Here is a 23,158-nt window from a genome sequence, read left to right as displayed (position 1 = left end):
TGAACCCTCTTGCTGCATGGGCCTGGAGATGTCTGCCCGGGGCCCGAGCGGCCTGACGGGGCCCTGGGAAGACACGGCCAAGGCCTCGCTGATGGGTGTGAAACACCGATGCCGAGCACAAGACAAGAGATGGGGGATGGAGTGGGCACTGGCGCTGCAGTAACTCCAGACGTGCGTGCTGGGGCCGCAGCGCTGCCGGGGCGAGCGCCATGATTGACGATGGCCCGCTGTGATGTCCCAGAGCAATGGACAGTGACATCACCAAATGATGGGTTCAGCATTTACATTCTATAACAAGAATGTCCTCTCAGTTTTGTATGACTAAACTTAAAAAATGTTTTAATCAGAAAATATTATTAACCTAATCAGGCTTTTGTAGCTATTCCAGAGAATATACGACAATGTGAGACAAATGCTATAGAAATGTTTGCCGTACACTGAATGTATTGTGTTTAGGAGTATACAGAAATATCACTAAACTGCTTCTTTTACACTGGAACAGACTTTCAACAGATTAGTCCTTTCCTTTGGTATAACTCTATGTCTTGCTGTTTATGGTCCTTTTAAGCATATAAACTAGCAGAGCATAACTGACTTCTTTCTCTTTTAATAATTAACTTCAATACAGTCAGCAAACACACTGTGTTCCAAAATACAGTGTCCGATTCTTTTCACTTACATGCTTGAAGATAGCTGCAAAGCTGAGGAGCTACAGAACAGGAGACCTGGGATATCGAGGAGACAGAAAGGAGTCTTTAGGTGTATGTCTAGGCATGCAGTCACCGGTGAAACATTACGAGTGTGGAGCTTCAAGGGAACATCTGCTTGGATAAAACGAACATATTCAGATTACCCATGCAACCTTCCTACGAGTAATACACAGAGGCAGAAAAGATCTAACTGAATACAGGACACTAATCAAAACATAAAATCAAAAAGTTGGTAAGAAAATATTTGTTTACTTATCATTCAGATGCTGGAAAAAGCCCTGGTTAAAAATTTAGCTGTTATAATGTTTGCATTTCTTTTAGAGGTAATTTCTGATTATTTACACAAAACAATGTCCACTGTATGTATCTGAAGTCAGATTAGACTCATTCCTTTTATTTCCTTTCATTACACTTTTCTAAAGTTGTCTTCTCTGTCTCTCTGCCTCAATCAGATAAACATCTTAATCTATTCCTATTAATGAAACAGTATGGTGAGCTTCAAAACTGAACTTTTGCTGCCTATTGATTAGATTGCTTTTAGCAAAGGTAGCATGTTGTTTACCGAAAAAGCTGGCAGATTACTTAGAAAACAGAATATTCTCTTGAATTCTTAGTGGATGTTTGGGCTCACTGTATTTGGAAACCTTCCCTGCTTGTCATTATTCATGTGGTAGCCTAAATACTGAAAAACAGTTAATTGTGCATTTCGATACTGTTGACTACTTTCTTAGTCTTTTGTGTTTTTCTTCAAGCTCAAGCTCTAAATACCCAGAAATACTTAAGAATCTCAGTTTTCATTAAAAGGAAACGTTTTCAATCCTTGTGATTGCAGGGGAAAAGCTGAAAAGAAACAAAGAGGAACAAAGCAGAGAGAGTAAGTAAACAAAACTCTATGTTTCCCCATTTTCTGACTCTATAGCACAAAAAAACCCCGACAAACCAAAACCAGTGAGCTTGTGACCATTTTTCCTGAATTCAGTTGCAATTTTGTATTTCCAAATTTCAAAGCAGAGGCTCTGTAGTAACTGTTCAAAACACTAAAGCTATTAAAAGGCTATTAAAGGGCTATTTGTATCGTGAAAATATATTTTTTCCACATCAGAAGTTTGGGCAACTACATGGATCACTACTTAAAGTTTGTATGAGAAAGACTTAGTCTCATACGCACTTCTAGGGTCATTGTAATATTAACTATAAGGGCAATTACATAAAGGGTATGTATCTCAGGTATCTCAGAGACATCTCAGGTAACTCAGAGAACTAGAACATGAACTTGACATCAGGGCCAACACACAGGGCTGCTTACATTCCCTGGAACTGGAAAACATATCTGGATAGTCCTACCTGCTCTTTAACTGACTGAATGCTTCCTGTGTTCTTTCTCTCTCCAGTACGTCCCCTGCCTCCCAGAGCTACTCTGCACGCGTCTGCGAAGCTGTGGACATGTAGTAGCTCTGTGTCTGAGGTGGCAGCTCCATTGTTTTGTCTTCCTTTTTTCTAAGAGAATAATCCCGGACCAGAGCCAGGCAAAGAGAAAGGGAGTTCAGACTGAGAAGAGAGAGCAGTCAGTTTTCATTAGAGTAATACTTTTTGGCATAGAATGACTCTCGTCAGATAAGTAAATGAAGACTAAGGACTGGAAATACCAGATTGCCCATTAATTAAAACAAGGCTGAAGGAATTACTCAGTTATTTCAAGCTAATTGCTCAAATGGCCTTTCCAAGAGTTCAGGGAAAATATCCCAGAGCATACTGACTCATTGGAATAAGTAAGTTTATTTCTGACCATACAGAGATACAAATCTGGATACACATGCAGCAAAATTCCACAGTGCGAAACTTGGCGAAAAGAACGCAAAGGAGAGATAACACAGTCAGATTTCAAGCACTTACCTCGTACTTTGACAGAGGGCCTTCACAAAAAAAACCCCAAACCAAACCATGCCAAAACTTGACCGTAGAAGATATTGTAAGAAGAATACAAAGGTTTTGCTTAGACTACAAATTAAGCTTTGATAAGATTGGGAACAACTGAGTTGTTTGCATTTACAGCTAAATTGTAAGTTATTCATCACAGTGTACGAATAATTATTTTTTCCAAAATGCCTTGAGTTTGTCCAGATTTAAGAAAATATTTCACTGTCACGAGCAGTTCTTTCGTTTGGAGTGTGGATTAAATTCCTGTGCACGTACCTTTTGTGAATGTCTGAAGAATCCTGAAGTCCAGTAATCAAAAGCAAGCTAGGTGGTACCGCCAGGATACTGCAGCCAAAAGCAGGTACCAGGCTCGTCATTCCAGGCATAGGGCAGGTCATGGCAGTATGGCTTCTGGACTGCAGCTGACTGACTACAGTCTCACTCAGAAAAGTACATACTTTTTCTTAATAGTCACTCTTTTCTAATATTCACTCCTTTTCTTCTCCATCTATTCTCTATCTACATTTTTTCTTTCATTTCCTTTGTTTAACTTATGCTTAATTTTTCTGCCCCATAAACAGTGTTTTGCTTGAACAATTCCAAAACAAGGGATTGGTGGGCCTTTCCATGAACGTTCAAGTGTAAAAAGGGTGAATCTAAATTAATCCTGAAACAACTCTGAAGACCAAAATTGTTTCATGTAGCCTGCTTTAGTCTTTTTACTGGCTATATTTGGCAATAGAAGTAATATAAGAATGCTACAGCCAGCCTATTATTTATCTTGATCTTGCCTAAAAGAAAACTAGGACTGAGCCTAGACTTAGGTCATCATCCCTTTTATTTATTTTCTCTTAAGATTTTGTCTATGTGTTTATTGGTTCAGTTTATAAACTCTGCCATTTAGACTTCCCCCAGAGCTAAATTCACTGTCTGGAGCAATAGTGAATCTTGCATGCGTGTACATGTGACAAAGAAAAATTAGCAAACATTTCCAAGTCATAGTCAAGGGGAACTTAATAGCCATGAAAGTCATGAGGTCCTCTGTTAGTGCTCTTGGCCAGTAAATAACAACATTCTGAGAAAGCCAGAAAGTCAATGCGGAAGCTATATGAAGTGAAACAGAAAGTATTTTAATGGCACATCTATTGTAAGAGTAAACTTGTAGCTACTTTCATTTTTTTAATATAGAAAAGGAAAAAAAAATTGGCCTGATATGTGACATGACATAATAAAGAAGAATAATCAGCAGACTTCAGAACAACTACGAATGTCACTTTACAAACTAGAGATTTCAGAAAGTGATGGGTTTAAAAATTTTGTTTAGAACTTTAAAATGTCATGCATTACATACTTTAACTTAGTTTATATGTTTGTATGCAATTAATGCCACAATGCTTTCATTTTTAAGCTACTCTTTTACCCATACAACATTACATATGTTTTACAGTACATACAAGATCCTGCTTGTTGCAAAAAATCCACAAGGTAGTATATTCACTGAATATTTTTAAAAATGTAAACAAGCTTGATGAACATACCAAAAGTACAGCTTGGTGGGAAAATATTTCTAAACAACAGAGTGGAGGCTACATCATTTAGAAAAGCCTTCCAGACTGCTGAAGTGTTCCTGAACCCTAGATTGCCACATAAGGTGTTTCAAATATTTGTAGTAATCATAGCTGAAACTTTAAAAAGGAGACTGGTCAATGTTACACATATGAAGTTGTAGGGATCTTGCATGATCTTTACAAATCCTACTCTATGACCTTTTGAAAATATGGCAATTAATGGTTGCATTAACAAAGTTAATAACTATTATGCTATAAAGGTTTTTTCCAAATCTTAGTATGTGCTTGTGCATTATTTTGTTTGAAATTTCAGGGTAAATAATGAGACTTTGATTGTAAATAATGAAAGTAATATAAATAATGCAAAGTTATTAATCACCATTTATTGCAAATGCCAGAAAAAACTGAGGTGAAAACTGGCTATTTCAGAAGATGCCAAAGGTTCACAGTGTATTGCATGAAATTTGTGTATGTTCATGAGACTGTTCAAACCTGTGGAGGATTAGATGATGGTCTCGAATTCTATTGGACCAAAAAAACAACTCAGGCAGCAAAGAAGACCGTATTTGATGCATCTTACGTATGCATGTTACTTAACATACTTTCATAATATACATATGATAGCATGTGATTTAACTGTTTCCATCTTTTTTTAGGATTTGCCATGGCACAATAAACAATCTAGACAAAATTCTGACTTCAAGTTAAAAAAAAAAACTGTCAAATTGTTTCCTGAGTTTATATCTTTTTTTATTTGTTCTTTGGATACTTTCTAAATCTCTAAATTTCTAGCTTGTATTCAATTGTCAATGTCTTTTTTATTCTGCTGTCACCCTGGCCACATCTTTACTCTGAACGAACTCCTCTGTCCTTATAAACCGCACAATCTTTTTTACTTTTTACTCCCTTTTTCTTTTTTATATTGTTCTGGGCCTTTGTATTCTAGTGAATTCCAATATGGTATTTTACAAAGTTCTCAAATTAATTGGTGGAATTGTAATTAGCTTATTAACTTCCAGTCTCTGTCCTAAAACTCAGTATTAATTATATTAATGTATTGTATTTTATATCTCTGAAATAGCTAATCTATTACTTCCTCCCCAAGCATGCTATGCACATGGCTTTCGACAATTGCTGGAGGAATAGTGGTGCTGTGTGTCTCTCTGAAGATTTTTTTCCCATATTTCTGGGAAGATCTGATCTACTTCTTGAGGCGGAAGAGGTTAAAAGCAATGGTAAAGAAACGGGCAAGCAATGGAATTCTCTCCATAATTGACCTCTTCATGCAGAGAGTGGGAAAGATTCCCCACAAGCCGTTCCTCATCTATGAAGGGAAGGTGCACACCTATCAGGATGTGGACAGGAGGAGTAACAGGGTAGCGCAGCTCTTCCTACACTATGGGAATCCGAAAAAAGGCGACACTGTGGCCCTGCTGATGGGAAACGGACCTGATTTCATCTATGTGTGGTTTGGGCTGGCCAAGCTGGGCTGCGTGGTGGCTTTTCTCAACTTCAATGTCCATTCTAGATCCCTCCTGCACTGCATTAATACGTGTGCAGCAAAAGCACTGGTGATAGGAGAAGGTAATTTCTGTATGGTGTTTGACTTACTACTGACTTTCTACTGCTTTATGCTTTTTATCAAAAATAAAAAATCAGAGTCATTCATAGCTGCAAGTGCTTCATGTATACATACACATATGTTGGCTAAAAAAGAGGGGGAAGAGATAGTCCTGTTTAAATTTCAAGTGTATAAGCACCAAAAATACGTGGAATTAATTAGTATAATAAAAGGCTTAAATCTGAAACTGTCCAAGTACTGAACAATGTACCAGCAGAAACAATCATGCATCAGCAAGCGAACAGCCTGGGGACATAATTTAGCATCATCTCATTTCCTTTTCTATTTATTGGCTTATGTAGATACAACTCCACTGACTACAGGAAGACTCAGATTCCCTTTGTTAGTGGTGATTTCCTTCAGCTCAAAATTTTCACATATGAATTTATGGTTACTTTAGAACTACTTTAAAGTGGTGGTCCCAAAGTAGCATTGCTTGGAGCAAAGAGTACAGCATGTTGAGCTGTAATTTTGGCCCTCTTTACTCACATATCATGTAATACTGGGCAATTTATTTAACATTTGTACTCCTCTTTTCCCATCTTTAATACAGGTTGGCAATACTTCCATAATTCTATATGAACCCATGAGGGCTCACTAGTTGGTGTGTACCAAGCTTTAAAACAAATGCTATAATATACTGATTAAATTAAATCCTATATATTAGCATCACCAAGTAAGATCAGGGAGTTTGACCTATTACAATTAAAGCCATGTGAGAAGTATAGGGAAATTAAACATCATGATTTTTTTCACTGTCCAATAGGTGGGTTAGTCCTGCTGCAGGCTGTGGTATGTTCACTGTATGCAGTGGTAGGGTATATAATTCCAATACAGGTAATCAGGTCTGTAGATGTAATTATTTTAATAATAAGCATGTAATTCTTTTAACTTTGCAGATTGTTTGGGATCAATAGAAAAAGAATTTATTTTTCATCTCTTGGAAAATAATGTTGCTGTCTGGCTGATGAGCACCAGTTCTCCTTTCCAGCATGTTCACACTATACCAGACAAATTAGACAAGGTGCCAGAGCACCCTGTTCCATCTCACCTTAAGGTTGTCACTAACACAAGAAACACAGCTATGTATATCTTCACATCGGGAAGTACAGGTGAGGATGTGTACCGACAAAGTACAACTGTAGCTCTCTGAAAATTAAGGTAGTATAAATTGAGCAACAAGTCAGGCACATGAAAAGACAGAACTTGAATTTTTAAGTCAAGATAGGGAGGAATCCATTTAGTTAAAGCATAGTACACTTTAAACCATTTTTGCCTTGGCATAACAAGGGCGTAATTCCAGTTAGTGAATTTTCACATAGATATTCCATGGCTGAACTTTATTTCTTAAATATAAGGCCAATAAAGTCAGTCTCTAACAGCTGCTCAGATTCCACAGTGACAGAATTTCACAGGTCTATACTAAAAATAAACATGGCCAGCGCAAGTGCTTGGGCCTTGGGAGAAAACTTTTCCTCTGAGACTGGCCTTAATAATGAAGCTTCACCTTATTTCACTGGGAAGGAAAGGGGAATCCTTCCTCTAGTCAAGCCAAAAAACTCTGTAAAAGTTATTCCTATTGCAAACAGCAGCTGAGTGGTTCAGGGGCTCTTCAGAAGCTTTCCCATTCTCGCTTTGTGGCGAGGGAACGCTGTATGCACAGTCGGTCTGCACTCGCCTGTGGAGGGTATGGACTTTCTCCCCCCAGACAAAGCCGACGAGAGGATTAAATAGCCTTTCAGGCAAAAAGACTGAAGAACCTGAGAGACTAAGGAGATATACTCATGAGGTAAAGACTGAAGGATAGGACAGACAAAGAGTCAGAAGAAAAGACAATTCTCCCTGTACATTGCAAACAATTCTGTTTGCAGCAAAATTATTGATGCAAGCAGTACATTTATAATTATTTGCTGTTTTCCCTTTGACAGGTTTCCCAAAAGCTGCTATCATCACTCATCTAAGAGCTCTATCTGCCTGCTTAGCATTTACTCAGTGTGGTGCAGTTTCGCAGGATATTATGTATCTCACTCTTCCCTTGTACCACATCAGTGCTTCTCTTCTTGGCATAGGTGGATGCATTGAATTAGGTAATATTTACCTTCTAGTGAAGTTTCATTAACTACAGAATGCTGTAACATTTTATTATTTGATGAGTAACTCCTTTTAGTAAGTAACTCAAATATTATGTCTACCAATAGACTTTTGTCATTTTCTCATTTTTATCACTTTCTCCAGTCTGCAAACAATATCTAAGATATATGCATAGTATAGTTTTGGAAGCTGAGAGCAGACACCAACTGTTGCATAGATTCAACATAACATGACTTGAGTATTGCTAATACCACTGAATATGTTCCATAGGTTTAACCTGAAATCTTACTTGTATCCTACACCAAAATTCTAAAAGGGCATTCACATAGGCGTTTGAGAAGTCAGTCTTGATTTTTAGAGTCAGAAGTTACAAATGCATTGTGGAAGCTTTAACTAACTTTCAGAATAAGGTGAACTAAAGGTGTTTTGGAGCTTTTTGAGTCACATATTTGAGTAACATCCACAGAATTAGATTCATGATATTAAAGTGAAGGAAAGGAAGAATGACGGAGCGTCCCCTTTTGATTCTGGTAATGGAAGGTATTTGTAGAGGGCTAGCAATCAGATATTTTTTCAGATAAGTCCTCCTCTCGTGTCCTTAGAGTCTTGCCCAGATGCTGGTTTTTGGTATGGTAAGTATATATCTGAACTGTTCTAAAAGCCATTTCAATGCTTTGTTTCTTCAGGAATAGCATGGGCAGGCATGCTGGGCTACAGCAACTGATAACAAGACTGCTGCCTAACAGAAACACAAAAGGGATGGGAAAAGTAGTGTATAAAAAGGTTTGAAGCTATGAATTGTCTTGGAACATAAAAAGTAGAGTAACAGCTTTCTTAGGTGGGCCATTCAGATGGGGACTCTGGGGATTCAAATGACAAGGCTTTGAGGTGAATGAGGCTGAAGAGTTCTGAGAGGGCTTCAAGTCTTGCATGATATGGTATCTGGGTCAAGGAGGAACTGGCAGGCTAGGATCAAGTGGATTAGAAGGGATTCAGAACTTGGAAGGCACTGGGAAGCTTTATGTGGGACAAACAGGACTCAGGCAAAAAGGAATTGTGGAAAGGATAGAAATAGGGAAATTTGTAAATTCTTGGTTGACAACACTTAGAAAAAACTGTGAAAAAGGGACAGGGTGGCAGACATGAGAGGTCTAGGATGAGGTGGCTTTTGGAATGGAAACCTCTGAAGGAACTTCAGGGCCACAGAAACAAAAAATTGAAAATGATGAGCTGACAAGAAACAGGAAAAGGGGAGTGAGACAGAAACAATAGGGACCCTGAGCTGGTTTCGCTTCCACCACTTCTCACACAAATAGAGAAGCTGCAAGCTACCTTCTCCCCCATCCCAAGCTCTCTTTTTTCAACATTACACCAGTCACCATCTTGAGAGAAACAAAATGGTTAGGCTTTGACCTATTCCTAACAACTGGAGACAACTAAAAAGTTGGCTTCTACTGCTTCTGATATTGTAAGTTTTTAGTTAATACTCAGAAAAAGAAGAAAGGCTTCATTGTGTGAAAGGCTTCATTCACAGAAAGATCTTGCTGGAAATAGCTTATAATTTATTTAAATAGCTGAATTTATCATTAGTTGAATTAAGAGAATGACAACTTTTTTTTAACAGTGGTGGAAGACAAAATAGATTTTAAAGTTTTTTTTAAACTTTCTCATCTGTTTTCATCACCTAGGAGCAACTTGTGTTTTGAAGAAGAAATTTTCTGCTAGCCAGTTTTGGAATGACTGTAGAAAATACAATGCTACAGTGTTTTTGTACATAGGAGAACTCTGTCGCTACCTCTGTAACCAGCCCAGTGTAAGTTCTTGTTTGCAAATGCAGCTTTAAAATACAGCAAATTTATATTTTATAAGTTGCATAGATTTACCCATTTCTCAATGGTATAGTATTTTTAATGTTTTATAGATTTTTTCCAGTGTATACAAAATTTGGGTATTGTGTTCCTTGTAGTTCTATGAAAGCAATCAAGTTTCTATCAGCAAATATAGTGGTTACACAGAAACAAGCCTGGCAAGATGGGACAGTTATGCTCAGACACTAACATAAATTCCTCTGTAAAGCTAAGCTTGTTAGCTTTTCATCTGAGTGACAGGCAAGTGGCAGGTCAGTAAGGAAAAGGTATAAGCAGTAAAAGCTTTATTGGACTCAGTGATCAAATGAGAGCATGAACCAGATTAAATGATTAACCACCTGTACTGCACTGTTCCAGAGTAGTTACTTATTAAGAGAAGGATACTCTATTCAGTATTTAATGGCTGATAAGTAATTTTTGCATGGCTTTGAAATTGCTGAATGAGTTCCTGTTTGTTTAAATTTTTTTCTGAAGATGTGGTCCAAAGGCACATTTTATTCCATGGCTGTGCATGTGATGATAAACTTATCTGTATAAAGCCATAGTACTAATAGTGTGGTGCAAAATCTTGGTCGCCCATGGGATAACAGTGCTGAAGAACATGGGATATAAACTATGATCAGATTTTGGACAAAAGTAAGATGCCATCGAACAGAGCAGCAGCAGAAAAGCAAGTCTGAAAATATTGGTTATATTGCAACACTTGTTTCTCCATGATAGTGGAAAAGATTGGTTAATTTTCTTAATTTTATACTTGGGAGTTAGGAAGTTACTGAAGGGAGGTGACAAGAAGTATTCCTACCTACCACAGACAACATCATGTACAAGCACAAGGTTCAAATGATCTCCAACTGCATTGGGCAGAGATCGGCACAAGAACTAGCAACAAGGGAACATCTGAGAAAATCCAGCTGGTTTGAACAGAGACTTATTATTGTGTGGTCCGGATGTAGGAGAGGGGTCAAAGACAAAAAAGTATGAGAGGGAACAAGCCAGGAAAGCTGCTGGCTAGAACTCAAGTCTGTACAAACATTATGTCAGTAGTCCATGGATCAAAAAAACAAAGGAATAATTAGCTAAGCCAAACTTCTTGTGTAAATGTCTCTCCTGCAGCAAAAGGCAGGAAGAACTCTCTTTACTTGGCTCAATAACAAGAATTTAACAGAGAAGATATTGATATTTAACTGGCAACTGGTAAGAAGAGGGAAAAACAAAAAGACGGCCTAGCTGAGTTGAGGAAGGTGAGAATGCCAACAGAAGTGGATCAGGGTAAACACAGAATCCTGTCACGATCAGGTATCTTACCGAATTATAATACACATAACCTCTGGTGTACCGCACAGGTTTTTCCACAGTAAAAGAAACCCGTGCAGGTTAATAAGCCAGCCAGCTACATTTCACCTAGACGTCTTGCGCTATGGCATGCCAGAGCACAGCAGTCCTGGTGTTGCCCAGGACTACAGCTGCCTAGATGAGGGTCCTGTTGGAGTATGCTCTAGGTCATATCCAGGATGTCTGTCCTTACCTCCTTTCACAGAGCATGCCTAGGTCCCACACTGAAATTGAGAAAAAACATGGATTTGGGAACTAGGAGGCACTCTTGGATTTCTTCATGTAGACAGAGACTCTAGACACTACTCTCTGACGAAATACGTCTACAGGAACCCAGCATCCATGTACCTATTGGAATTAGATTTTAAACACAGTACCCCGTAGAAGGTAACAAAAAACCCAGAATGTATGTCAAGGAATGTTTTTAAAGAGAACCACACAATTTTTGAAATAAACATATTTTAAAATTCGAGGTAATGCAGGGGAGTCCTGCAGATTGTTATACCAGGGATGAAACAAGGTAAGCATAACAGTTTCTCCTATGCTTATAATCTCTGAAGCTCCTGAGATTTACTCTAAGTCCTAGAGTTTCACCAACTATTTTGGGGGAAAAAAAAAAAAAAAATCCATTATTTCATCCTGAAGACCAGGTGCTGAAGAAGGGACAATATTAGGCACGAAGTAACTCTCCCAACCAGCCTGCCAACTGGTTTGTAATTGGGTTTGATCACATGCATGTGATGAAATCATGCTATTTCTTCAGGCTTACCATTAAAACTGCAAAAGAAAACAGAGCTCATTAAGCAGAAGCAGGGAAGTCACCACTCCTGTTTTTAACAAGTGGAGTTTAGTCTGCATTACAGCTGATCCTATTGTGGCAAATAATTTATCCACCACAAAATGCAGTTCTGGATCAAATGAAATTGTCTGTTAATCCAGAGTTCACAAAACAATTTTATGTGAATATTTTTAAAGATGAAAAGGTTGAAACACTGATTCTGCTAAAATATTTCAGTGTAATTCTTAGGCAATGTTCCATTTTGAAATCACCTTAATATTATTTAGAAATCAAATATATTTTTACAATTTTTAAAGTTTAAAATAACACTGAAATGGAAACAAAATGCATTTATTTGGTTTGAAGAAATCATTCCTGTAGACCTGAAATGATTTTATTGAAATATTTTATTTTCCACTGTCATTCAGCCATGGCAGTAACTTAACCACTCAATCCTAACTACATCTCCAAAAAAAGTGAGGGCTTTTCCATAGGCAGTCTTGACTATAGACCTATATATAGGGTGTTGAGCAGTCTGGCCCAATGCAGAAAACATTTACGTAGTAAATTTCATTAGTTTCAGTAGTTTGCCACAATAATGACATAACTGACATGTAACAATGACATGATAACAACTACATTTTGACTGCAGATTTGATTACCATCTTTTTTGAATTTGGATTTAAGATTTAAAACTACACTTAATCATATGAGATATGGTAAGGAGCTTGAAGTCATTCTGCTACTTTTTCAGGTTCCTTAGGCAACATGGCAGATGCGTAAAATTTACTACGAAATTTCATTACATGTAGAACTGACCATAGTGTGTCACAAGTGTTTTCTAAGACATGATTTTATTTATGCAGAAAAACTCCTTTCTTTCATTCAGAAAGGAATTTCCATTCTATGGGAAATGGCACTTACTTAAAACCTATTTATTTAGGTTTTTCAGGTTCCTTAGGCAACATGGCAGATGTGTAAAATATACTACGAAATTTCATTACATGTAGAACTGACCATAGTGTGTCACAAGTGTTTTCTAAGACATGATTTTATTTATGCAGAAAAACTCCTTTCTTTCATTCAGAAAGGAATTTCCATTCTATGGGAAATGGCACTTACTTAAAACCTATTTATTTACATTTTCAAGATAAAATAATTCTTTTAAACTTTGTAATATACAACTTATTTATAGAATTTATAAATGAAAATACAAAGAAGAACTACAGAAATAAAAGTTTTCACCTTGCAAAAATCCTTCAACCTCAGACCAACAAGAATTCTGATGATTTTCTCTTTGATTTTCACAAAACGAATACCCTTCTGTGAAGTGTTTTAGTCAAAGTGGCAGTTTCTAAAGCAAAATTGTTCTATTAGAAAATTTTAGATCAACTCTAGGTATTTAAACCCACTTCTCTTAGCTGCAGAATGTTTCTTTTTGGCTGTTCACAGAAAGAAGAGGACAGAGTTCACAAAGTGCGCATTGCTCTAGGAAATGGTATCAGACCTGCTGTCTGGAAAAAATTTCTGATGAGGTTTGGCCCAATTAAAATATTTGAATTCTATGGATCCACAGAAGGAAATCTTAGTTTCTTGAACTATACTAATAAAATAGGAGCTGTGGGCCGTGCTGGCATCTTTTCAAAGGTAAATATAATCAAATCAACCAACCAACCAATTAACCAGCCAACCAAAAAAAAGCAGATGAAAGGCAGAAATTAAAAAGAGCAGGAAAGTGTACAAGGAAGAACCTGCTTATTACAGTCCAGATGTAGCAAAATTTGTTTCATGGAAACAGAAACTTTATTCTTAGCCCCTGACTTGACTCTATTCTCTGTACATATATTGTGAAGCTAGAATAAATATACAGAACAATTCCACAGAAGCTGAAGGTACTGCTTTGTGTATCCTACTTTTTCCCCAGAATATAAAAAAACCCCTTGACTCTATAGAAGTGCCTATCCACAGGATTGATCAATGATTTTTTTGTTGAAGGTTACTTATCATCCTGAAAAACCACAGATATTAAGTGATGAGGCAGAAATCAGTTTTGATTTGACTTTTGGTATGAATCAGGAGATACATGTTCCAGAGCAAACTTAGACAAATTTACTCTTTGACTGCATCTTCACTCATTAAAACCAGCGTCACACTTTCTTCTCTGAAATAAGATAAGCAAAACACAAAAAATCAAAATGCTCAGCAAATAAAGGAGAAAAATATAAATCTCAAGATATATATATGACTACTGTTGAAACTCTCATTGAAGATACACATCTTCCACCCATAAAAATGCCTTGACATTCTCAAATGCTTTTCCTATTTGTACAGACTCTTTGTGAATCATGAACATTATACTACAATAAAATACTGTTCAAGTGATACTAAAGATTCAGATCAGTAAACATCAAAACCAGATTAATGACTTCCAAATGACTTCTGCTTTTAATCTGAGATGCTGAAAATGCCTTCCCATGCCCATAATAACAACTCTGCAATGCTTTTGATCTTTTAGCAATCTTAACTGTGTGGACAGGGGATGAAGGCAAGAAAGCCTAAATCAATCATTGAGCTGTAAGTTTCCACTTGGATCTGGCTGGAGTAATTTTTGAGATGTCTGTAAATTTAATTTGGATTTTTTGTCAGAGAATCTTCTTGATTTGCATTCCAGTAATGTTAAGCCTCTACTTAGAAATAGATGGTCGTTTTAAAGCAAAATTGAAAATTTGATCAAAAGCACTATTTCATTTTACTTTGTATAAATGATTTGAATTTGACCATACTCCAAATCAATGGATTTCTTTTATCGATAAGGAGATGAACACTTCATCTGTATATGTATACTTAGTGTTGCTTAGCATGATATGAACACTTTCTGACAATTGCTTCTCAGAATACTGTCAGTATATTTCAGGCTGTTCCAAATGTTCCAAAGTCAATAGGGTACTATCCATTAACTCAGAGCAATTTTTATCAGAACAACTGGAAAGTGACTAAGACAGTGAGGTTTTTAAGTATGCATATGTACTTTTTTTATTTAGTTCCTACATTCTTTTGAGTTGTTGAAATATGATGTCTGGAAACAAGAACTTATGAAGGATGAAAATGGAAGGTGTAAGAAAGCACCCATAGGTAAGGAAACTAACTAACAGATACCTCAATTTAGATGGTGATATTTTGGGGCAGGGATTAACTCTCTGTTCTGTAAGCAACAGTTCTTGACATACACTTAGAACTTGAAAATGACACAGGAAAAATATATTATCAATAGATCCAAATTGGGATCTATTGCTAATATACCAAATAACATATCCAGATATTTATAACATACCCAGATATCCAAAAATACAATAATATAAGAACATAATCAATATTCTGGGCTCAGAATGTTTTTATTCTCACCTGCAAAAACTTGTTCATATTCCTGAACAAATCAGATTTCTTAGTGCTGCTTTTTTCCCAAATAAAATGGACACAGTAATTCCTAGATATGCTGTGTTCTGAGATCAGATGTTTACAGATGCTTTCTAATTTCCAAATTTAAAATTCTGAGGAAGGACAGTACCATTTCAAAATCTGAATAATATTTTTCATATTTTCACATTTAGTGACCCAAACAGATTTAACTGTTTAGTACCTAGAGTTGCGTAGAATTGCCAAACTCCTACTTAGAATGGAATACTCCTACTCAAAGAGCTGAAGCTCCCAGGCTGAAAATAGGATGGCCTCACAGCTGAGAATATCTTTAAGAAAAATCCTAAAAACTGACTTTCACAAAAGACATAGCACTGCATTTTACTAAAGTCACATTAAATATCTGTGTGTCTGTGTACTCACGCATGAATCTATGTGTGTCAAAGTTAACAGTTCTGGGAAAAAAGTCTTTAACATCACTAGGTTTAAATTCCAGAAGGCAAAAAAGAGGCTTGTACAGCTGACCTAAATGATATTTGTCATGCTAATGTCAGATCTTAATGACACATAGTAGTACTGGTCACTAAAGCAGCAATTATTATTAGTTATTTCTATTAATATATTATATTCTGGCAGTAGTACTGGAAACCAAAGTAGCAATTATTAATTATTTCTGATAATACGTTATTTGCTGATAATATCTAAATGAAGCAAAAGAATGATTTTTTTTTTTCTTGAAAAAAGCTTGCTTTCTCACTACAATTACATTATAAACTGGACAAAAATTCTTGGTTTCTCAGTGAAATTGATAAAATGCTCAGTTTCATGACACAACTAGAAAAATTTTGCAGGTTGTTACACATATTTTTTACATAACTCTGAAGCCATCACTCGATGTAATGTGAGACAGTAATGACAGTAAATTCCCAAATTGGAATAGAGAATCATCCTGTAAAATTGACTGGGACTTAGGACAACTCTTTTTATAAATTCAACATTTTTGGTTTGGTTTTTTATAAAGCATGCACCCTATTTGCAGCGATGCCAGCTCCTCTTCCGAATGGGAATATGCGCTTTCATTCCACTTTGCACATTTAGAGTTCAAGACAATAGAGAGGATTGAATATAAAAGGCAGATATACACCTATGAAGAAAACTATATTTGATTGAAAACATCTCCATACATCTGTTGAAGGAAAAACAGAAGGAATAAAAATCTTTAGAAGATGGAAATGTCTTTTAACCTCAGGAACAGACTGAGAAATATGCCAGTAGCTATCATAGATACAGAATAATAAAAAAGCATTTTAAAAGGACATTCTGACCCAATTCCAGTGAAGTCAATGGAAGTTTTGCCCTTGATAAAAATGGGATTCATACAGTCAGCAACAAGGAGTGATGCCCAGTAGGGATATGCTGCAGACTCCAGGCACTCCCTGGTGTTCAGAGGCCCAGGCACATTATGGGTTACAATGTGCACTTCCACACCAGCACAGTGCTGAGAGCAGTAGTAACCCTGTCCTCCAGACAGAAAAACATAAAGCACAAAAGGTTAGGCATTATGTTTTGCCCCCATGTGTATTGTTTTACTATCAGCACCCTCTTCAAATGACAGAAGAGTCATCCTTTCATTGGGCAAATGCTTTTTCATGGTAAGTGATGTACACCGTACTCCAAAAAAACTCTTCCCTAAGGTCTAGCTTTTCAGAAGAGAAGGAAGCAAAATTATGTTCCCTCTTCCGCTCACCTATTTCTGCTGTTCAGGAAATAGTTATGGAAATGTAGCAATAAGATGAGTCGAACAGATGTGGCTTTCCAAAAGATTTTTAATATGATACTTTATGTTCTAAATAGCTCACTGTAAATACAGGGTTTTGCATCCCCTTTTCATGGCCTGCAGGTAAACCTGGTCTTCTAGTTGTCCAAGTTACTCAGGATGCCCCATTTTCTGGATATGCTGGAAATAACGAAGCCTCAGAAAAGAAACTCCTGCGTAATGTGTTTGTGAAAGAAGATGTGTATTTTAACACAGGAGACCTCCTAGTGATGGACGAGGATGGCTTCCTCTACTTCACTGACCGGGTGGGAGACACTTTCAGGTACAGTAGAGGGTTAACAGTAAATCCAGTGAGCTTGGAAGAAATCATACATATGCAGGATTGGATGACACAGGTCAGACTTGAACCTGATGAATATCAATTTTGTTTTAACAGAAACATTACGGATCGCAATCAAAGTCCACCAAAGTTCACACCGACACAGTAGAATTTTTCAAATTTGAGTCAAATGGACTTCTATTTCTTTTCAGTTTGGGGTATCAAATGAGATGGCACTAAATCAGAATAGGATTTATCTGTCTACACTCTTCAGTTAAGAATAACGGTAGTCCGCATTATAAGTAGTGCTCCATCACATATAGCCATGTATAGAATAAAAGTTTTTTTAGCTAATATCTATGTTATTTTAAAAAATATTTTCAACAGGTGGAAAGGAGAAAATGTTGCCACTGTAGAAGTCGCGGAGATCATTGGTATGATGGATTTTGTCCAAGAAGTTAATGTTTATGGTGTAAGCATAAAAAGTAAGACACTCCCTATAGTTTGAGAATATAAAATGAAATTCTAATTTCCTACTCTATCGTTTCTGTTCTTGCAACAGAATGCATACTTACATGTAAGGAAATAAATGGTATCAACTAGGCAATTCGGACTTTCCTACAGTGCTTTAAAATTTCAGTTTCAATAAAATGCTGTAGTTAATAAACATGACATGCTGAAATTTTGTAATGAATGGCAGAAACATCGGGATGAATTAAAACTCGTAACACAGATGTGAGAAGTACAAAGTTAACAACAACAGAAGACTTCTCTTAGGCTACAGGCTTTCATCTGAAAAATGGTAAAACTGGGGGCATATTAAAAGATGACATGTCCGAAACACCTGTCACTATCTTGTAAGTACATTTCTAGAAGATATATATTTTTTCACAGTTGGAATGTTCCCAGTCATATATGGTGCTTCATAAAAATATACAATACAATGCTGAAAAACTCTAGGCAACCAAATTACAAGATGAGGTGGAAAATTGCTCAGAAGGTGCATCCATTGAATGAACAGTTTGAGGAAGGCAAACTTTCTTGTGGTGCTGAATAGCTGTTCTATGTTCCCTTTGGATGAAGGCAAACAAAGTCTAGTATTAAAAGAAACTAGTCACATGAAGAAGAAGCTATCAAGAGACAAGCTACTACTTAGCACTGAGAGATGGGAGACACAATGGATTCAAAGAAAGAGGATATATGAAAATAAAATTAACAAAAGGCCATAATCTGAATGGTTGATCAGCAGGTGGCTGTCAAATGCCAATATGTTAATTTGTGAGATATGGCATCCTCAAGTGCATGCAAATAAAACTGTAACCTAAGTTGGAAAGCATATCTCATTTTCATCTACAGTTGGAGCTATTGCTATCTCAGGCAGTAAATCGCACATCAGAACAAAACCTCAAAAGCCTAAGAATCACATTCATGCTTGGTTGCTGTGTTAGCAAAATCTAGATAGTCTTTCATATTTCTGAACCAACTTGAGTCTCAAATATTGCCAAAACAAACTTTATAGTATATTACCAATTAAACAACTGCAAGTTAATTTTCATGAAAAAGGAACACCCATATTTTGTCTTTGCAGTGCCTTGGCCACATCTCAAAGCTGCTCTTTCATTCTGAACAGATTTAACCATGGCAGCTCATTCTTCTAATTTAGATGTTTTCTCCATTTGGCATTTTTCCTTGTGTTTGAACAAACAAAAAGCAGGAACTATGTTTGATACATCTTTTTTAAAAGGGTTTTGTTTCTGTTTTCACATCAAACATAATTTGCTGCTTGTAATTTACTAAGAGGCACTAATATGTCTGTGGAGTAGAGCAGAAAACACTCAGCACTGATTATACAATGTACAATAGCCACTAGACTTTATATAGACCAAGTACAGTCTCATACATGTCTATGTGCATCTTTTGCACTAGTCCTTGGGGAATTGCGTTCAGCTTTTTATTGAACTAACAGTCACTCTGATTTCATTAGGTCACTATGTTACCAATGTTAAGATTGAGCAAGGTAGGAAGAAAACCTAGCAGCCAGCTTCCAGCCATACAGAATTCCTAATAAAAATAAGTCGGTGACATTCTTTTAATTGAATAAAAACTCTGAAAGTAACTTTAAGTTTTCCAATATAAAGTATCATGTATCTTATACTCAATGATGTCTGAGAGGATAGGGCAGATATTTCACAGTATCAAAATAGTTACTCTGACCAATACTAAATCCCTCCAAATGTCATACAAGACTCACATACACTCTTACTTGTCATAATATTTTTCAATTTTTCTTAGACTATGAAGGAAGAACAGGGATGGCCGCTATTGTGCTTAAACCTGACCAACCCTTTAATGGAGAAAGACTTTATAAGCATGTTGTGGACTTCCTTCCAAGTTATGCCCAACCACGCTTTGTGAGAATCATGGTAAGACAATCAGTTGCCTCCTACTTGTATTTATCTTCTGTCTGACCTGAAAATTGGTCTCTACAATCATAGAATGCAGGAATTAATTTATGAACAGTTTCAAGAATTGAAACACAAAAGGTAATACTAGTCTGAATTATTCTTGCTATTATTATGAAGTTAAACAAATATTTGATGAATTAAACTTATACTTTGTTTTAAGTATCCATTCATACCTAAAAATCCTAGATGTGATTAATAACTTGGAAAAATTGGATTTTGTTTCAAAGCTTTTCATCTTTAACTAGTGTGTTCTTCTAGCCATTGGAAGACTAAGCAGATGCACATGGGTAACACTACACGTAACAGTGTCCTCTTATAAAAGGATGACATGATCCATATAAAACCTTTTCCTAATATGGTTGTTCTTGAAGTGATTATTATTCACTGTTACTGACAAAGCATCAAAGAAATATCTAGGTCTTTGCAACAGATAGTAAGATAAATACAGTGAAGATCTCATAATCTGAGAACTAAAATGTACCCACATGCTTTAGAGTATAAAAGCAGAACTGGGATACAATTCTTTTTAAACATGCACCTTAAGTGCAAGGATAACACCCCTTGTGTAGTCCCCACAGAATGACCTGCAACAGGACAGGAGAACATGAACTGCAAAGAGCAGGAAAAGGCCCCACATTATATCTTCTGACAGTTTGTAGCAGACAGTTTTCTGCTGTCAGGGGATGATGAGAGGCATTTGGCAGTTTTGCCTCTCCCTAAAGATTGACAAATTGTGTGAAAGGCACAAATTTGATTGAGAACAAGATGGGAATGTAATAGAGTGAGTGAGACTGGAGAGGAAGAAGAGAAAAAGAATGTATACATTTAGAGAGAAGTGTAATTTTTAAGAGACTTTAAAGAATTGAGGAAAGCTATTTTTTCACTAATACATTACTGTACTAAGCAAATGTATCTTCAAATGCAGTTAGCATAGGTTATACTATCTATGGTGCCTCAGGACAGCAGTGCCCTCTTCTGGGAAAAACCTTTGGAACAGACTTGTCTTTATGGTTCTATTAGATGACGAAAATCTATACGGAGCTCTAGGGTCTATATATATAGAATTGATTAAACCTGTTTGCACTTATGTGTTCTCTGACTAAAGGGTTTTTTAGCTAATTGAAGGGAGCTAACTACCAAAGATACTATCAGTACTAATTAATGAATATTTACACATGTAAATTCTTATTAAAGGAGGTAAAAACAATTTTATTAAAAAATAAAAATTATAAAAAACATGTTAGTTCAAAAACATCTTAGGGGAGGATAATAGGATGACTGCTGAACTCTCAATTTTCTGAGTGGACAGAAAATGAAGTCCCTTCTGGAAAAAAAGATGTGTCTTGAGAAAGAGTTCATCCTAATCAAGTGTGACACGCAAAAATATAAAATTCTCACGCAAAATTGGATTTAAGACAAAGTCAGCCTTGAAAATTTTTCAGCAGTCCATATGTAGGCTCTTTCTAATATGACTTGCAACCATGGTTGACTGATTTTGTGAAAACCAGACAGACTGAGAGTTTTCTTCTCAACCTCTCTGAATTGACTCTAGAAGAACAGCAGAGGCCCAGGGACAATAATGCAAAGAACCAGAGTACTCTGAGGCTCTGAGATAGTAGTTTTTTCACTTGACTTTTGCTAACTTCATTTCTTGTTTGCAGAAAGACATTAGGGAGAGGTTTCTAAGAACATCCAGGGAATGATTTCAGTTTTGCATTATTTGTGCTCTGTTTTGGTTTGGGTTTTTTGGTTTTGTTTTGCTTGGTTTTTTTTCCAAAATTCATATTTCCATGTAGAAAAATCTGACTTTATTAAAATAACATCAGGGGATCATTTAAATAGAAAATCTCAGCAATCTGCATTCATAATACAGTCTTTTTTAAACTTTTAATCTTATCATTGCAACTTTTTAAATAATTACCAAGACAAATTCATGCTAGCTATTCAATTTGAAGCAATCTCACTTGGTAATGATAAAACATTATTACCACCTGGCAGCTGTTCAGTGTCTGTGTAAAATGACTTGGTGGTCTAAGTGTGGTTCCTATCATAAATGCTGCCAAAAGAGAGAATGAACTGGCAAACTTACTAGCAGTCTCAGCTCAGAAGCCAAAGACTAAATGATCTAGGAGTTGTAGAAATGGAGTAGCAGTGTGAAGAGGAAATCAGACATGTTACAGGTCAAGAGAGAAAAACAAGTGAAAACTGAAAAGTGGCCTGTTTCAGCATGAGAACAAAAAGAAAATGTTGGCTGTATTAAAAACATCATACAAGTAATAACAATGCTTGAGAAGATTGTGTTTTAATAATGTGAGCCACATTTTAAATGAGATTATTTTATATACCACTTCTGCTCTCATATGCTGACTATTGTGTGCAGAGCAACTTGTTCATGAATTGGCATTTGAATAACTGCTGTACAGCAACTGCTTACACAGAAAAATAACACAGGAAGGCATATTTGTATTTAATGTCTTAAATGAAGTTTAGCAGTTGGAAATCAGAGGAGAGCCATAAAATCAGCCAGCTCTCTGCAGAGCATCACCCAAGCATCCCATAAACTACAGATTTTGTGATCAGCTGCACTAATGAAAGTTAAAGAAAATGCTTATTTCGACACAGAAACTTGCAAGCTTGCACGTGGCTTTGATAGAGAAATCAGTAAGAAATAAAAGCTGCATTTAGATTTAGATTTCACTGCACCTGTGAATCAGATCATTCTGTCTAACTGAAGACATTCTATAGTAAAATTGTATGATCCATTTTATTCAGTAATTGCATCATATTTTCACTGATACAGGCTGAAATGGAATATTGCACTTTACTTGAATTATTTCTTTTTTAGGACGTTATGCAAATTACTGCCACTTTCAAGCATCAGAAAATGCATCTGGTGAATGAAGGATTTAATCCAGAAATTATATCTGAACCTCTGTACTTCATGCATGAACCTGCACATTCCTATATTCCTTTGACAAGAGAGATATACAAGAATGTGGTTTCTGGTGAAATACGTTTATAAAGCATACAAATAAAATTACTCTAGAATACAGAAAGTAAATTTCAAATGTAGTCCTGCAATTATTTCAGCAAAAGCCAGTATGCAATGTTTGTTCTAAAAACGTAAGATAATCAAATTAGTCTTACTGTGATAGAATTTGTCTCTTCATAAGACAGAGCCACAATAGTTATGTGCATTGTGTAAGCTGCACTGCATCTGCTCATATTAGTTCCGGGGCTCACACATGCAAATTTTTATTTTACATTTCTCACTGATTCAAATTATTTTTTTCTAAGG

General features: G+C 36.3%; 1 protein-coding gene across 1 annotated transcript; it reads left to right on the top strand.

The window, feature by feature from the left end:
- The first annotated feature begins 5,301 nt into the window (after positions 1-5,301).
- Positions 5,302-22,882, top strand: SLC27A6 (solute carrier family 27 (fatty acid transporter), member 6). Its single transcript, XM_009577014.1, has 10 exons — positions 5,302-5,779; positions 6,716-6,928; positions 7,745-7,903; positions 9,596-9,720; positions 13,338-13,532; positions 14,927-15,017; positions 17,200-17,398; positions 17,783-17,880; positions 19,688-19,818; positions 22,706-22,882. The coding sequence occupies exons 1-10, from the start codon at positions 5,302-5,304 to the stop codon at positions 22,880-22,882; spliced, it is 1,866 nt and encodes a 621-aa protein (XP_009575309.1).
- The last annotated feature ends 276 nt before the right edge of the window (positions 22,883-23,158 follow it).

This window comes from Fulmarus glacialis, unplaced genomic scaffold, assembly GCF_000690835.1.
Source record: "Fulmarus glacialis isolate BGI_N327 unplaced genomic scaffold, ASM69083v1 scaffold41310, whole genome shotgun sequence".
Classification (NCBI taxonomy): domain Eukaryota; kingdom Metazoa; phylum Chordata; class Aves; order Procellariiformes; family Procellariidae; genus Fulmarus; species Fulmarus glacialis.
This window is presented reverse-complemented; position numbering and strand designations above follow the sequence as displayed.

Coding starts and splice junctions, on each gene's coding strand:
- SLC27A6 (XM_009577014.1), top strand. CDS start 5,302: ATGCTATGCACATGGCTTTCGACAATTGCTGGAGGAATAGTGGTGCTG. Junction 13,533..14,926: donor GTGCTGGCATCTTTTCAAAG/GTAAATATAATC, acceptor TTTTTTATTTAG/TTCCTACATTCTTTTGAGTT. Junction 15,018..17,199: donor GTGTAAGAAAGCACCCATAG/GTAAGGAAACTA, acceptor CATGGCCTGCAG/GTAAACCTGGTCTTCTAGTT.